The sequence below is a fragment of the Larimichthys crocea genome, chromosome XIII (assembly GCF_000972845.2).
Source record: "Larimichthys crocea isolate SSNF chromosome XIII, L_crocea_2.0, whole genome shotgun sequence".
NCBI classification, from domain to species: Eukaryota; Metazoa; Chordata; class Actinopteri; family Sciaenidae; genus Larimichthys; species Larimichthys crocea.
Genome location: NC_040023.1, coordinates 7,514,695 through 7,532,833, shown reverse-complemented (window position 1 = coordinate 7,532,833; position 18,139 = coordinate 7,514,695). Strand labels below are relative to the sequence as shown.

The 18,139-nt window shown below is 40.0% G+C and overlaps 3 protein-coding genes across 3 annotated transcripts; all 3 read right to left on the bottom strand.

Annotated features, from left to right (window-relative positions):
* Positions 1-9,476: 9,476 nt before the first annotated feature.
* LOC104931067 (tumor necrosis factor) lies at positions 9,477-11,333 on the bottom strand. Its single transcript, XM_010745990.3, has 3 exons — positions 11,052-11,333; positions 10,851-10,907; positions 9,477-10,585 (listed from the first exon to the last, which is right to left on the bottom strand). Exons 1-3 carry the CDS (start codon positions 11,248-11,250, stop codon positions 10,128-10,130), a joined length of 714 nt encoding a protein of 237 aa, XP_010744292.3. The 5' UTR covers positions 11,251-11,333; the 3' UTR covers positions 9,477-10,127.
* Positions 11,334-11,844: 511 nt separating this feature from the next.
* LOC109136924 (tumor necrosis factor-like) lies at positions 11,845-14,680 on the bottom strand. The gene is made up of 3 exons (XM_019253707.2): positions 14,671-14,680; positions 12,547-12,965; positions 11,845-11,898 (listed from the first exon to the last, which is right to left on the bottom strand). Exons 1-3 carry the CDS (start codon positions 14,678-14,680, stop codon positions 11,845-11,847), a joined length of 483 nt encoding a protein of 160 aa, XP_019109252.2.
* Positions 14,405-16,133, bottom strand: LOC104931068 (tumor necrosis factor-like). Its single transcript, XM_019253889.2, has 3 exons — positions 15,850-16,133; positions 15,626-15,682; positions 14,405-15,312 (listed from the first exon to the last, which is right to left on the bottom strand). The coding sequence occupies exons 1-3, from the start codon at positions 16,046-16,048 to the stop codon at positions 14,858-14,860; spliced, it is 711 nt and encodes a 236-aa protein (XP_019109434.2). The 5' UTR covers positions 16,049-16,133; the 3' UTR covers positions 14,405-14,857.
* Positions 16,134-18,139: the final 2,006 nt, after the last annotated feature.

Here is an 18,139-nt window from a genome sequence, read left to right as displayed (position 1 = left end):
ATATTAAAAAGAGGAACCTTGTCAAACGGCATTAATATGCACATGACAGGTACATTACAAGGGCCTCGGGATGAGCAACGCTTTGAAGTCAAGGTCTAATAATTTGTCTACTTCTGGCGGAAGTTTCTCATGTGCTCGCTCTATTGGTTTTACAATGCGGAAGTACATGCAGAAATTTCGGTAGTTCTATGACGAAGTCACTGTCCACTGACTTTCCATATTTCCAGTTTCTATATGAATCAGGCCCTGCCTCCAACACTGTATCCAGTTCTCTTTACACATCTGTGATTGACACTGAAGTTACATATCACAGTGAAAAACACCAGTTGATGATCCATGTAGAGGACATGGAACTAAAGAAACAGTTATTCTTGTCCTGCAGAGTATCTAGTCAACACTATGATTATAGTGCAGCATAATAAAAGAAAATATAAATGTAAGCCTCCTCAAATCCAATAAAAATCACGAGAAACTCCAATATAGTTGCATCCCCGACCTGATCCCACTATCTTTGCTTTGGATGCACCACTAGGTTACTGCTCTATGTAGTAAGCAAGTTAGCCAAACATACTTATCTTCGCAACGTACAGTATAAGCAGATACCAAAGCATTTGGAGGGTGGTGCCTTTTTTTTTTTTTACCCCCTCCCGAAAACCAAAAACACAAGTCTAAGAAACAAAATATACAGTGTGTTTACGTGGCTTTACAAGGTACGAGATACAGGGTTGTGCAACAAAATGCAAAGTTATAGTCCCTTTATTCTACTCACACATCTATGCAGATTTAAGAGTGGCTTTTCAAAAGTCACAACAACAAAGTCTTCAGCCAACACTAGTGTTAAATCGCAAAATCCAGCTGATTAAAATCTGCTAGCGACAGTTTTTTTCAATCACTTTACCAACAAAATCAACAAGTGACAGCTGCAAGACCCGTGTTAAATACTAAGAATTTCGATGTTAAATCTGCTAATGTTATCATTAAAATCTGCAGTGCAAGCATGGAAAGGCGTAACAGCAGTAGTTAATTGGGGGTGGAGCTTAGTAAAGGGTCGTTTTGAGACCATGGTGTTACGGCAAAACCTTTATCATATCTGTACCTTACAATCCTAATGTGTTTAGATAGTGCTATGTACTGTATTAAGAGGCTGGACAAAAGGACAGACTTCATGATGAGTGATGCCAGTTTCATGACAAAGTTACTGGTCATATCCATCGCATAACAAGCTTTGTCATTTTAACTCCTCTTGTTAAATGTTTGATTGCGGTTTTTACATTGTCTCTGTTCAAAGAGACTGCTGAGTCATTGTACGTAGTTACGCTGTGTTAGTGTGAAAACCCTTCACTGTGGATGAATTCAGTCCTGTTGATTCAGGGTTAAAAAGGACACTGCTGTCATCTGTCAGGTATCTACTGTATCAACACTCTCAAGTGCTGAAGGAGTGTTACATGAGGCTAAAAGCATCGATCCAGATATCTTGGCTGCAGCTGGCTGTTTCATTTTCCTGTGGAGAAGACGGATAACTTCTAGAAATTAAATACAATGGACCAGCTGTCAGCCGACAAGTCTCAGATGTCCAACCTGATCTTAATGCAGTAGGAATTGTTGCTTTGTCATTTGTTCTCCAGGAGCTATTTTCATGTCTAAATGAATATGTGTGTCATGGTGCATGTTTGAGAGATTTGTTTCTGGTTGAGGGAACAAAGAAATGATTGCGGCACAGAGCAGTATTAGTTGATATATGCAGCAACAGCAGGGGTGGAATTTGGTCAATCTGAATTTGACATTCATAATGAGGTCCATATGCAATTTACTATATATTTTATATTTGTATGTATAGTTTTGAAATTTGAATAAGTCAGTATGTTTTGGGTTTTTTTGTATACAGTGCAGTTCAAATCCATTTCTTTTATTTGAGTTATTCCTGTATATGACAGTATTTTTAGGGACTGAGATAAAACAAAGCACTAAACCAACCTACAGTTTTAAAACCATCAAAACTTTTCTGACTTTTCTAAAGTCACAACTGTTTTGTCTCGATTTTTAAAAAGGGATCATGCTCAGCTATCCAGTCATTAATTTGCTCAATCCTCCATAATCAGAATCCACTAAATATAGGAATCAGTGGTGGTGTTAATCAAAAATGGGAGCGTGTTTAGATTAATTCGAAAGGGGCCTTGTATTGAGCCTTGTGGTACTCCACAGTGAGATTGCTAATAACCAGTCTTTCATGCTCTGAAATTTAAATTCAGATATAATTTAAATCCAAGAAATTCAAGTATAAGCAGCATGGACTAATACTGCACACGACCCACAAACAGTTTGTCACAGATCTTTTTGTGTCTCGCCAAATGTCATACTTCCCCCTTTGTTTCAGCAGTTCACACATTTCTTCCACAGCTACAAACAGAGTTGTTGATTATTCTTGACAACAAAACTAACACTTGCATTAGATTTCCCCTGTAGCATTTCACTCAACCCACTATTATGCTCACATTTTTTTCTTATCACTTTCAAATACCACAACTTTTGTGGGGATTTTGTTGCCAAACAGGAAGTTTCTGATACAGTTTCTGTGGAAAGGTTTTCATGGCAGAAATTGAAATCGCAACATGTGCTTGACTTCTCCATATCTAATAATAACCTATGTACTGACAGAGATAACAACATGGGACTTTTGGTTTCTTTGAGTGTCTGAATAAGTGAAAAAAGGGGGAAGAAAAAGTCTCACAGACTTAAGTGAAATGAGAGTTTATGATGTTTCAAAACTCTGACTCCTTTGTTGAATCACACACTGATTAAATATTTGTCAAAAACTCCACTTCAAAAATAAAGCGACCTTTACTCACACAGTATTTCAGCACTGTACTGAAGCCTTGGAAACCAGAAAACCAGCATTTATAGTTATAATCCTTAAGATATGTAAGAAATCAAACCCCATTTTGATACTATTTATGCATTTTTCTGTACATACATACAGTAATTATCTCAATATATCATAGAGATTCATATTTTTTTTGATCTGCCACCTCTGGTTAGGGTTTCGTAACAATCATGGTCATGGTTTAAAGAAATTAAAGTGAGTGTCAGTCAAACAGGAAGCCGACAACAGTAATTCTTGTCAAAGATGCCCACCTTATTGACTCATACATTATGTCTCTTTAACAGCTCCACCTCACTTCGTCATTGTTTCTGCCAGAGTCATAATCCACAGCCACTTACCAGGTCTCAGTCACGTAATTGTTGTGATTTGACCCAGTTAAAGATTTTCTTTTCCATCAAGTCACCTCAGCGTGCATCCTGTCCCATTAGGTTGCCACATTACCCCTGTAGATAGTAATCTAATTGCTAATTTCACTTCAACTTTTGTGTGACATTTGAAAAATAATTTAAAATGAATCAAACCTGAAGTTCAAATCATTGGCTGTTTCTGGCTCTTTTAACCGCTTGTCGTCATCTTCTTCAGAGAACAGTTGTCATGGAGATCTTTAGTTATAATTTTGGCCCATCTTCTGTTTTTAAGGTCAAGATTAAATTTTCATTTTCAGTATTGACAGCACAGGATTAAATGGAAGTGCCATGTAATTTGAAAGTTTGTCCCTCTGCAGTCCTTGTCACAGTTCTTTATTCTCATTTAAAGGTCATGTTTGTTTCTTTGAATGCGGTACATGCTCATGTCATGAACTTTCATATCAAATATATTGTGTGACCTCTTTTCCCGAGGTATAGAGTCGGCCTTGACTTCCAGTTTAGTCTCATGTACTGTCTGCGTGGTAGCACAGCGTTGTTTCAGTAGCGTGGGTGATTAAAGTTATCGTAAACACTTCTGACTTGACTAAAAACTACAGTACGAGGCGCAGATGTATAAACCACGAGAACATTGTGCAGTGCTCCTGCTGCATTCTTTCAAAGTGACCATGTGTAGATATTTTCCGTATGTTTGTCTGTAACGATGTATTTTAACTGTCGAGTCTGTAAAGCCAGTGACGATGTAAGTGATGTTGATATACATGAGATTATGCACACCGACTGTAAATAATGACGATGTAAATAATGACGACGTTGAACCTTTGCATATACAGGCTGTATTTCATGTGGTACAGTATTCAAAATATATTTCTATATGCTGTAATATCTGATATCGGAGATTATTTGACATGCAAGAAGGAAAATAAAAGTCAATGTTTTTCTCAAACGTCAGTGTGGATGACTTTTTATCCATCTTAGCGGGGTCAGTCGGTCACAATAACTCTTGTCCCCAGAGGATGAACCCTGCTGACTTTGGTGGTCCTCTGACTTTTAATTTAGTGCCACCAGCAGGTCAAATTGCTCACTTTTCCTCTGAAATATCCAGTCTGCTCCATGGATTGATGAGATTTTATACAGACATCATGATAGCTCGTGAAGCTACAGGCCACTTTTTTATGATTTTTTTGGCCTTTTTATGCCTTTAATGATAGTACAGCTGAAGATAGACAGGAAGCAGGGGGCAGAGAGAGGGGGAGTGACACGCAGTGAATTAGCCGTCCGATGCGGGATTCGAGCCGGGGCCAGCTGCAGCGAGGACTATAGCCTCTACACACGGGGCGGCCGCTTAACCCACTACGCTACCGACCGCCCCCCTACAGGCCACTTTTTACTTGAAGTAGCTAAACTACAGCATATTTATTGAAAATATCATGACTCAAAAAAGGTGTCTTTATTCAAAATTAAAATTAAAGTCAGATCAAGAATTTATTTTATAACTTTTCATAACTACAGTTATTTGTTTTTGCCACCTTGCAGCTTAGCTACTGGAAGCATTACATGATTATGAAACAACTCATGGGAAAAAATACTTCACTTAGTATATACAGTATATACAGTTTACACTTTTGTTTCCGGTGCCGTGTCTCCGCTATCGGATGACATCCATGTTCCCCTCGTATAAACTGCAATAACCTTGACGATCCACATGCTGATGTTTGCACAAAACAGGGTTTTGTCACATTGCAGGAACAGAAACCAGAACCAATGGAGGGTTACATCAGGGGCATTTCACAAAACCTCTGTTACATATGGAGCACTCCACACTATAAAGGAGAGACTAGATCAGTTTCAACCACACTGGGTTTGTTCAGGTTGCGGTTGGGAAGCTCTTGTGCATTGTTTGCAGGGCATCGAGTAGACTGCTGTGACAGTCATCTTAAGCTTTCAGTTAACCCTGATTGATTGAAGAAGCTTTTTTTTTTATGTGAACAGATTTTACATACATTTTGCTGCATCACAATATATTGATAGACAAACGTTCTTATGTACTGATGGCGCCACGGTGGCGCGGTGTCACTGTCACCTCACACCAAGAAGTTTCCTAGTTCAGCTGGCGTCTTTCTGTCCGCGTGGGTTCTTTCCAGGTCCTCCCACAGTCCAAAGACATGCACCTAACAGCTTAATTGGTGACTCTAAATTGCCCGTAGGTGTGTATGTGAGTGTGAATGGGTGTTTGTCTCTATGTGCCCTGGGATGAACCGGCGACTTGTGCAGGATGTACCCCACCTCTCGCCCTAAATCAGCTGGGATAGGCTCCAGCTCCCTGCAACCCTGATGAGGACAAGCAGTTACAGAAAATGGATGGATATTATACAGAGATTTCATCCAGCCTCACTGCACTATAGCGCAGGCCACTACACTTTCTGAGTCTTCTACCTTCATAACTTTGAGGTACAGTGGAACGTTCAAAGCCGACTTTAACAAGACAGAAAAGGTGGCGCTAATTAAAAATAATGAGCCGTGTGGGTTGTCCCTCTAGCAGCCATCACAGCTGCTGATATCTTGAACCCTCATCACACCTCCCTCAGCTGAGAACAGGGAAATGTGTCCGCTACACAGCTTAGTATTTCATTTTATCAAGCCCTTTTTATTGAAACAATTTAAATTCAGCGTGCGGCCTGAATGTGAAGGTTGTTGTTGATAGCCTAATATATGGTTATCTGTGTCATGAAAGCAGCAGGAGATGTGTTGTATAATTCAGCAGGGCTGCATAAAGACGTGTAGCCTATAATTATATAATATTCCTATGATTTTTTTTCTCTATCATTGTATTTATATCTTGTAATTTTATCGACAATTATAGCAGCTGCAGCGTCAATATAATATCAAAGTGACTTTCCTACACTCTAATCTTCTATCTTTACACATAACAGGCAAGACTAGCTCATATCACTCCACCATCAGCACTGACACATCTGGCATTTCCTGACTCACGCTCTCAGCCGCTTATAATTCACACATACAAAACCACGTTGGCAAGTAAGCTACGAAATAAAACTAGGCTTTTCAATTATTGTGATCCCCGTCCATGCTTTGCTGCTCAGACTTTTAGCTGCGGCCGACTGACTCCACAGCCAGACTGAACACCTGTGCAACAATTCGCTGAATATGTATTTTTTGGACATTTCAGTGAAATAGTTGCAGAGAAATATTGGATGTGATGGTGTCAGTGAGCTTCAGGACAGAGCCAGACTAGCTGTTTCCTCCAATAAAATAATATAAGACATCATACAGATGTCTTTTTTTGTCTTTCTCTCTCTCTCTCTCTCTCTGCATAACAGGCAAGTTATCATACCATATTAAAAAACACATCAACATTTACTTCACACACAACATAAGCAACTGAAATACAACTACTGTGTGCGCCTCTTGGACCGCATGCAGAATCAAAGTCACACCTGGGCTGCGGGTCTTTTTTCTGCATCCATTTTGGCTCCCCTACCCACAACCAAGTGACCAACTACTCTGCATTAAACAAACCAAGGGACTCCAAATTTAACCAAAAATAATTTTACCTTTTTAACATACACTTATTAATTACATTGAAGTTCCAATAACAACCCAATAAAACCTGCTTCTAGAATAGTTACAGTAGTTATTATATTTAACAGACACTGATGGTAGTTGCATCTATCTTTTCATATGTCTTGGTTCAGCCAAAGCAAGGACACCCCTGCCTCACACTTCCTAAAGAATACAAGAAAACTACAAAAAGATGCAAAACAACCACAAACACGTGTTGAAGGACCAGCAAGAGATGCAGAAAGTCTCTGCTCATATGTAGGAGTGGTAGGAGACTCTCTACACGTCAGTGCCCAGGGGCATTGTCTCATAATACTATCTATATAATATCCGGAATTAACATCGTCTTACTTATTTAATTGTTTTTGCTCGTCCCTCTTGTTATTTTTATTTCCCTTTCTCTGTTTTAGTTTTAGCATTTTTAGTTTTAATGTTGCCTTTGCCGCATGTAATCGTATGTGTGATATCACGCACAAACAAAATACCAATTTCCTCTCCTTGCGCACATGTAAAATTGAAATGAAAGCCCAGTTTAATCCCACTTTGAGATCAATACTTTCCACTACTGGTGTGTGGTATTGCTCTGTAGGCTGCTAGAAGAGGAAGGAGGGGGATTACCAGATTACGAGGGAGTTCCCCTCCTCCCTTCCACTCTGTGTCGCTATTGAGGAACTGTTACTCCGCTGGAAACTTTCTCATACATATTAAGGGCCACGCATTAATAGTTCACAGCATGCAATGGCAAGTCACGGTGATTTATGCAATACCAAGGCTATAATTATCTATCATCATTAACAATGAGATCACAAGAGACAAAAAAATAGTGACGAACCTCTCCACTGTCGTTTCACAGGTAAATACATACCAGTTGTAACAAAGCAACTATCATGTGTGAAAACACTTTCTGACTGTAATTCCTATAGAGGTCATTATTGAGGCTGCCTTTGATATTTTATCAACCCAACAACATACACACATAATATAGGGCTTCATCAGAAAACAACAGTACATTCCCATTCTTCTTCAGAAGCACGCTGTCCTCCTCCATTGGTTTCAAAAGGGAAATATTACATTTGGTTTCATTACTCAACACTATTTTTACCTACTGCAGGCAGGAAATCCAAATTTGGGCAGAGGGCTTTGGTAGAGCAGATGTGGGATGAGTAAAAGGGAGTAAGAGCAGTAACCAACACAAACTGTGATAGGCAGAGACGGCCTCACTGTTTCCATGTCCAGTTGTGCTCAGGGTGCTTCCTCTTTTCCTCACCTCCTGACCTTGGAAGCCACAATATATGCATGCTTTTCCCCAGTGTGCACTGGCAGACCTATAGTGCTAAAGCATACTTGTTTTACTGAGATAATGAAGTAAAGTCTGGTCTGTATAGATCCAAGCGTCAAGCATCACCTGTGGCCTGCAGGAGATCTCTCCCTGTCTCAAGCTCATCATGGAAACAATCATTGTGTGCAGACTGAGCAGCTGCAGTCCAGGTTCAGCAGTCAATGCATCCTGCAAGCTCCATCTCTACCAGCTCCTTGTTCCAGCTACAGAAGCTGAACTTTGCCTTTCTCTTCATGCATAGTCCTCCAGGGATTAGGTTTGTGTTCTTCTTCCCTCAAGCAGTCATCTCTCATATTCAAACTGCAGCTCTCTTCACCCTCAGGATGCTCCTCCGTGGCTTGCATTATTTCCCAGCTCACAGGAAAGGCAAGAAATTCACATAGTCCCGATAGTCCTGAGAGGGGGAAGAAGTCCATCACATAACTTTTTAGTAACGTTATTTTCCTCTTCGGTTCAGAGACGTTATAGCACACCGCCCAACCCCTGAGACAGAAGGAGCTGCAAGCTTCAAATTGTTGTTGAATTCTTTAAATTTCTTCACACATCACTGGCTTTTAACATTAACCCAGTGTTGACATGAAAGTGTGTTGCTTGCTCTGTTCCGTGGATGTCTAGGAGTCATAAATTTGCTAGCGGCAAACAGAAGTGCATTCAGCCATGCAGTATTTTGGCAAGTGTGCAGGATATATTTTAAAGCACAGCAGTAGAGAAGGGGTTTTTTCATAGGTTTTATGGATGTTATGATACATTTTTATTACAGCGAAGCTGTAAATGTTGACAGCAGCTCCAAAAGAACAATTTAAAAACGTCTTCTGGGCTAGAAAGAGTTTAATAGTCGTTAAGGCAAGTTAAAACTGGCTTCATTTTATGTTTCTGTTATGGGTGGACCTCAGAAAATGTAGTGGTATTTGTCTGTGTGAATGTTGCAGTGCAAAAAAAAAAAAAAAAAACTCTCTGCATGGTTAGATAGCTCAAAACCACTGGGGTTTAATTTAGGTTAAGTGTCACATCAAACTGACACAGTTCGTTTTGAGGAAGTATGTCACAACTTCCACTACAGTGCTGCACAGCGTGAGGCCATAAAACACTGGTTGTTGTGCCTCGTGGCTGACGAGTCAACACAATTTAACCACAGCGCTGCGACTTCCTCCCCGGCAGTGCCAGCTGATGCTTTCTTTAACTGTCAAGCAATAATCGACTTGTTGACCCTGTTGGAGTTTTGTTGTCGTTCACATTATTTAGTTGCATCACTTTTTTTTGTTGTTGTTGCTCTAATTCGATGAACACAGGAACACGGCTCTCGCAGACGTTTTCTTTACAAATTTTTTTTTTTTTTATTCAAACATTCTTACAGCACCACAGGCACCATAACATTATTTGCAAATGTCAAAAGTACAAAATTCTGATCAGGTTCAATAAATTATTTTTTTTATAAATTATGTCCAGCATAAATAAGTTTAGGTCATTCATTTAAAAAAAAAACAAGTTAACACACACATATAAATAAATAAATAAATAAACAATTCAATAAATAATTCAATAAATATGATAATATGATGGAACAAATACATTCTCCAAAATCCATTTCTGTCAGCTTGTAGTGACAAAATAAATACACAGCAGTTATAGCACATTTGTACTGTTTCAAATACAGTAGAGTTGGAGCATCGCAGTACAACAAAAGGTACTGACACTCTGTAGTACATAGTACGTAACATTATAGAGCCATAGACATACTTATATCCATACATTACTGAACAATGGACAATCTTTTATGTCTGCTGCAGTTAACATAACTCATTTTTTGTGCTATCATACTTAGCAAAGTTTGGTCTATACTGAAAGTGGCATTTGTGCATCTTACAGTGTGAGTGAGTTTCAGGTGGAGCTGAAGCCCGATTGCTTTTCTTTACGTCATAGCATGAGCATATCATCCCCCGTCAGCCTCAGTCATCTGTCCTTACAATGCAAACACGCCAAAGAAAGTTTTCCCGGAATCGTCCTCCAGGTTTTTCAGCATGCTCTCCTCCATCACCGTCTTCAGTTTGTCCCCCCTGTTCAGGCTGAACACAGCTCCCATGTATATGGTTGAGAACCAGTTCCCGTCCTCATCCGGATTGTTGCTGGCTGTCTTTTGACAGGCAGTGCGGACAGAGTGCAGGATGGTCTCGTAGGTGTTCTTACGGCCATACGTGTTGGACGAACGCTTCACAGTGTGGCTCAGGTGCACCATGGGATCTGAATCGTCGTCGCTACTGCTGCAGCTAACACTGAAAGATGCTTGGCTGTAGATGAAATAGAGACCATCACGAGGAATCACAATTTCGTTGTTGACGAGTTTCAGGCCGCCTTGAGAGTAAGACTGGTCCACCTGGTTCTCCCATTCCACTGATGTGGTCAGTTCAGGGTTGTATACTCCTGTAGAAGAGCAAAAAGAGATGGCGATGAGATGGAGATGATCACAATTTCTTTCAAGACGGACAGTGAAGATTCATTTCTTGATTCTTGAGCTGTTGATCTATATCTGATCTGCATCAAATATCCAGGTACCCACCTAAGGGACTAGCATTGCCTTAATGGGCCCTAAAACTTCCTAAACAATCCCTCAAATTTCTGTAAGAACCAATCGATACCCTCAACAAGCTATAAAAGAACACAAACTTTCTTAAGACGAAGTTCTTACCTCCCAAGTGAATGGCCGCTCTTGTGTTTGAAATCTGCCTCAATGTGCGATGAACATCTGCAAAGAAGAGAAGACAGAGTTTCATGAAATAGGGTATACCACGACAGATCTACTTTTCACTCTGTCATTTTATCAGAATAAGATCAGCCAATTATTAGATACTGCAAAGGCATCATCATACAATATTGAACAAGTCCTTACCAGAATTGTCTTCCTCTTGTGTCTCCACCTTGGCTTGCCTGGTGGAGCCGATGATGGCAACAGCAGCAAGAACAGCAGCGAGGCAGAGCGTGAACGTCAGCAGAGCCGTGGTTAGCTTTGAACTGAATCTCTGCGTCGTTTGTTTCCCGGCTTCTGTGTCCACAGTGGCGTCCAGCTGTACCTTGCATTCACCTTCCATTGTATTGAGTGAGTTTCTTCTTTTGTCACTTCAAATGAGCTCTTAGCTGTCTTATTGAAGCGTTCTCGCTCTGGTCTGTCTGTCTGTATGACTGACACCTAGTGAGCAACGCTTATTTAAACAGTTTCCTCCTAGAGGGAAACTCCAGTGATGTCACTTGTGAGCTAGCGGAGATGATAGAAGGAGAACCAACCATGGATACACACCCCCACACACACACATATCTGTATGACTGTGTTCTCCCAGTAGCACTACACACCAACACCTGTGTAGAAACCCCTTTTGCAACAACCTACAGTATGGTTACTTCAACCATATATGGAGAGATACATCATGACACATGCTCTCGGACACACTGTCATACAGCTGCATACCACAAAACACACCAAGTCCGGCACTTTGAACATTTTAGCCAATATTACAACATCAAATGTTTAGTGTTTGCGTACGTTGTGGTGTACCTGTCATCTTTATGTGGGTCAAATAAAGTGGGGGGTAACAAGTCACAGATACATCATGCAGTTATTCTTCGAAGTCTACTAACGACTGATTAATGAACTGCCTTACTAAATGGACTGAAGGTCAATGTCAGTGTTAGAGGACAGGCAGAGGTTTTACAGAGAGCGTCCTCTGAAACTTAAGTTTATACTGACACATAAGATGTTTGACGAAACGTCAAATCATTACTCTGCTGTCAGGTTGAGTTTTGAGGTTTGTCCTGAGATTCTCATATTGAATATGAACAGTGACAACTTTTTTTTTAGTTTTTCATATAAAATATATTGAACTTTCATGTTTATAATGTCTGTTATTCGTTGATTTATTCAGCTACTAAATTCAGTTCGATTTCAAAACATGTTTGAATATGTTTGGATGCTTTTCATAGAAATGTCATTGTTGGTATCGAGAACACATTGTGTCACTTCCCTTTTCTGTAAAATAGTGTGTTGGTGTGTACAATATTAGCAGCAGGGTCAGAGGTACAGTTGACACATAGAGAAAAACACAAGTACACACCATGAAATTTTTTTAGAAAGTTTCATTTCAGTTAAATCTTGTAATTTTCCCCAACAGCTGATCTGCGGCGTGATACACTCTGCAGAGCAGTAGGAAGTTCTACAGTGAGTGCCAAAGAAAAATGCTTTCTGATAGTAAGGTAAAGCACTGAAAATATTCTTAATTCTTACTTTTCTCACTTTTTTTTATCTGGGTATTTCTTACGTTTTTCTGATGAACCTGTTCACAGCAGTGCATGGCTCTGCTTCTGTGCCAAAATATTTGTCTGCCTCTGCAAACTGGAGAAGCAGACAGGTTTTTCAGCATGCTCTCCTCCATCACCGTCTTCAGTTTGTCCCCCGTGTTCAGGCTGAACACAGCTCCCATGTATATGGTTGAGAACCAATTCCCGTCCTCATCCGGATTGTTGCTGGCTGTCTTTTGACAGGCAGTGCGGACAGAGTGCAGGATGGTCACGTAGGTGTTCTTACGGCCATACGTGTTGGATGAACGCTTCACAGTGTGGCTCAGGTGCACCATGGGATCTGAACCGTCAGTACTGCTGCAGCTAACACTGAAAGACACTTGGCTGTAGATGAAATAGAGACCATCACAAGGAATCACAATTTCGTTGTTGACGAGTTTCAGCCCGCCTTGGGAGTAAGACTGGTCCACCTGGTTCTCCCATTCCACTGATGTGGTCAGGTTAGGGTTGTATACTGTAGAAGAGCAAAAAGAGATGGAGATGAGATGGAGATGGAGATGCTGGGTTCCTTGTGGTTCCTATAGTTTCCAAAAGTAGATTGGGAGCCAGAGCTTTCAGCTATCAAGCTCCTCCTCTGTGGAGCTACCATTCTGGGTTTGGGAGGCAGACACGGTCATCACCTTAAAGAGTAGACTTGAGACTCCTTTTTGATACAGCTTATAGTTACGGGTGGCTCAGCTCATCCCTTATTCACGCTGCCATAGGATAAGACTGCCGGGGGACTCACAGGTCCTCACAGGTTCCACTGCTACTGTAATCATTTCATCATTCATTGTAATTGTATAATATGTTTGTGTTGATTTGTTCTGTACACGTGACATCTATTGCACGTCTGTCCGTCCTGGGAGAGGGATCCCTCCTCTGTGGCTCTTCCTCAGGTTTCTTCCACCTTTTTTCCCTGTTAAAAGTTTTTTTTTTTTTTTGTGGGCAAGTTTTTCCTCACTTGAACCGAGGGTCTAAGGACAGAGGGTGTCACTCCCTGTACAGATTGTAAAGCCCTCCGAGGCAAATATACTTTGTGACTTTGGACTATACAAATAAAATCTGATTTGATTTGATTTGAGATGATCACAGTTTCTTTCAAGAAGGACATTGAAGATTCATTTCTTAATTCTTGAGCTGTTGTTCTGCATCAAGTATACAGGTACCCACCTAAGGGACTAGAACTGTCTTAATGGGCCCTAAAACCTCCAAAAAAAAAACCCTCAAATTTCTGCAAGAACCAATTGATACCCTCAACAAGCTATAAAATGTTCTGAAGAAAACAAACGTTCTCAAGACAAACTAAAACCTCCTCAAAAACCCAAAGAACGTCCTCAAGAAGACATAGAATAAACATAAATGGCCCGTAGAACTGTTTGTGGATCTGTGGTTTCAGAACGAGAGATCTTGACTAGTCTGCTACTGGGGTTGCTACTGCAGGTAACACACTGAATATAGACACATGTCTTATACAACCCCACTTCAAAACTCTTTAGGTAACCAGGGCAACAATTAAAGATAATTTATACTAATCATGCGTACATATTGAATATATTGCCTGGGATCAAGGTCACTGGGGAAAATAGAAATACAAACTGATGAAGCATGTTTTTAATAGTTTTACTATACTTTACTTAATAAAAGTTTATAATCTAATGTAAAGACCAAAAACTCGGTCAGGCTTATTACCTGAAACAAAATGATTTTCAGAAGCAATTCATGTTACACAGTGTCTATGGCATCACAGAGCAACTCGCAGTAGTTGACAAGTGCGATGAGTAAGAATAAGTCTTGATATCCCGCATATATTTACAGACAGCTGTTGAAGTTTTGTTGCATCATTTAGTTGCATCATTTTTATTTATTTTTTGCTCTAATTCGTTGAACACAGGAACACGGCTCTCGCAGACATTTTCATTCCAAAATGATTTTTTTTTTTTTATTCAAACATTTTTACAGCAGCACAGGCACCATAACATTATTTGCAAATGTCAAAAATACAAAATTCTGATCAGGTTCAATAAATAATTTTTTAGAAATTATGTATAAAAATCCAGCATAAATAAGTTTAGGGCATTCATTAAAAAACACGTTAACACACACATATAAATAAAAAAATAAACAATTCAATAAATACTTCAATAAATATGATAATATGATGGAACAAATACATTCACCAAAATCCATTTCTGTCAGCTTGTGGTGACGAAATAAATACAAACGAAAGTGGCATTTGTGCATCTTACATTCAACAGTGTGAGTGAGTTTCAGGTAAAGGTGAGAACAGCCACAGCGAAGCCTGATTGCTTTTCTTTATGTCATAGCATGAGCATATCATCCCCTGTCAGCCTCAGTCATCTGTCCTTACAATGCAAACACACCAAAGAAAGTTTTCCCGGAATCGTCCTCCAGGTTTTTCAGCATGCTCTCCTCCACCACCGTCTTCAGTTTGTCCCCCGTGTTCAGGCTGAACACAGCTCCCATGTATATGGTTGAGAACCAATTCCCGTCTTCATCCGGATTGTTGCTGGCTGTCTTTTGACAGGCAGTGCGGATAGAGTGCAGGATGGTCACGTAGGTGTTCTTATGGCCATACGTGTCGGACGAACGCTTCACAGTGTGGCTCAGGTGCACCATGGGATCTGAACCGTCAGTACTGCTGCAGTTAACACTGAAAGACGCTTGGCTGTAGATGAAATAGAGACCATCACGAGGAATCACAATTTCGTTGTTGACGAGTTTCAGCCCGCCTTGGGAGTAAGAGTGGTCCACCTGGTTCTCCCATTCCACTGATGTGGTCCGGCTTTGGTTGTAATGTCCTGTAGAAGAGCAAAAAGAGATGGCGATGAGATGGAGATGATCACAATTTCTTTCAAGGCGGACAGTGAAGATTCATTTCTTGATTCTGGAGCTGTTGATCTACATCAGATCTGCATCGAATATCCAGGTACCCACCTAAGGGACTAGCATTGTCTTAAACTTCCTAAACAATCCCTCATATTTCTGCAAGAACCAATCGATACCCTCAACAAGCTATAAAATGTTCTGAAGAACACAAACTTTCGAACTAAAACCTGTATGTATCAAACAGCCCACATAGTCTTCAATGATAAATTTAATGCTTGTTCTTACCACGTAAATGAATGGCCGCTCTTGTGTTTGACATCTGCCTCAATGTGCGATGAACATCTGCAAAGAAGAGAAGACAGAGTTTCATGAAATAGGGTATACCACACTATACTTTTCACTGTGCACCTTTTAGGTGCATTTAATATCAGAATAAGATCAGCCAATTATTAGATACTGCAAAGGCATCATCATACAATATTGAACATTTGAGATGTAAAAGTTCTTACCAGAATTGTCTTCCTCTTGTGTCTCCACCTTGGCTTGCCTGGTTGAGCCGATGATGGCAGCAGCAGCAAGAACAGCAGCGAGGCAGAGCGTGAACGTCAGCAGAGCCGTGGTTAGCTTTGAACTGAATTTCTGCATTGTTTGTTTCCCGGCTTCTGTGTCCACAGTGGCGTCCAGCTGTACCTTGCATTCACCTTCCATTGTATTGAGTGAGTTTCTTCTTTTGTCACTTCAAATGAGCTCTTAGCTGTCTTATTGAAGCTCTCTTGCTCTGGTCTGTCTGTCTGTCTGTGACTAAAACTCAGTGAGTTAAGTATCCTCCTAGAGGGAAACTCCATTGATGTCACTTGTGAGGGAGGTCTGTCAGTGACAAAGACTTGTGACGCTATTTAGTGTATTATATATATATATATATATGTGGCACTATTTGCCAATGTCTAATGTGAAAATGACCTACAACTGATATTGTCATTGTTGGCACACTGTGTCACTTCCCTTTTGTGTAAAATTAGATTGTAAGACCTTAAAATTCTGCACAAACAGCTTTAATAATCATGTGTAATATTTCTGTTCGGCACCAAGGCGATTGTGGAAAACTTGCAATGATTTAGTCCATAAAACTCAATATGAATGTTATATTAAAACTCACAAACTACATGTGATAGGTGACCAAAACAATTTGATTACTGAGCCTAAATTATTCTCATAGCTGACAAAATAACTTCTCTCACATCGAGTAGGTGTTCTGGTGCTTTAGATCTCTTTACATAATACACGTGTTTAAATTTCTGTTGTTCCGCAATGGCTATATATATATATATATATAATTTATAATAATTGCACGTATTGAATGCATTGGCTGGGATCAGGGTCACTGGTGAAAATACAAACTGATAAAGCATGTTTTTAATAGTTACATCAAATTAAAATTTAAGTTTTACATCTAAAGACCAAAAACTTGGTCAGGTTTATTACCTGAAACAAAATGATTTTCAGAAACAATTCATGTTACACCGTGTCTATGGCAACATCACAGAGCAATTCGCAGTAGTTGACAAGTGCAATGAGTAAGAATGAGTGCTGATATCCCACATATATTTACAGATAAGGGTATGCGTGGGAGAGTTAGTCAAGGATTGACTCAAGATCAATACCAGTCAGGTTGCCGTCCATCAAAGCAGGTTAGATAAAAACCTGCTTTGATGGACGGCAAACTGACTGGTGGATGGATGGACAGTTCAGTCAAGATTAAGATAACTGCAGATTAATAACGGTGAATGTATTTGAAGATGTCTGGCCTTTCTTGGTCTTTTCATCATCGCAGACAAACCCCCCCCACCTGGAACATCCACCTACATTTGCTGCCACAGTAAACAAATAAAAAACAGGTCATGTAGATAATGTAACAGTAATATATGAAGAAAACTGTTAAACCACAGTAGCAACACCAGCTATCCGTTGTAGAGAAAACAAAACTAACACTCAGTCCTACACTGTCACCTCAGTTTGCAGTTCTTGACTTATTTTCCTGCAAACACACATTCGGAATTAAGTCTGTATCTTTTTTTTTTTTTTTTCTTCGTTTGTGTCCTGTGGATAACAAATGATGATGAACAAAGTCCCAGATCTAGATTAACACCAAAATCTAATTAGCAGCTCCCCGGGCCGCAAGCATGTCTGCCACCATATTTCACGGAAAGACACTTTTTTTCTATCCCGAATCGAGGCTGAAAACCAAACTGTCCTGGACGAAATAACGTAGAAGAAAATTGGTGATTTAATCATAGATGACTTTCAGTTTTATTTTCATTTTTAACAGTTTATGACATTAAAGTTGTGCAAAATTGCAGCAGGTGTCAAACTAAGGAGGCTTTGTGGCTCATATCAGCCACATGACTACATGCGGTCACTCTGACATAGAGAGGGTGAGTCTGTCACGCAATTTATTTTCTGTGGAATATCAATTTAAGGTGGTGTGAATGACATCACTGTTAGTGTACCAAATAAGGAAGTTCCGTTATTCAAAATATGTCTTGGTCACTGGTTAAAACCAGTGTTTACGGTCAGTGCTGAGGCCTGCAATGGTGTGGATCTTTGTAGCTATCCTAGCGTCGTAATACTGGTTAGTATTGTTATGGAATTTTCCATCCTTAGGTTACACAAGGTCACGTGTGGGTCTTGAGGTTTTCGGCAGTATTAATTGTTTGGCTTTGATTGGGAACAGTAGGTGCCAGTCTATCTCAACACTGTGGTGGCCAGGGTCGAAGAGACCTGCTGCTGCTTTACTAGATA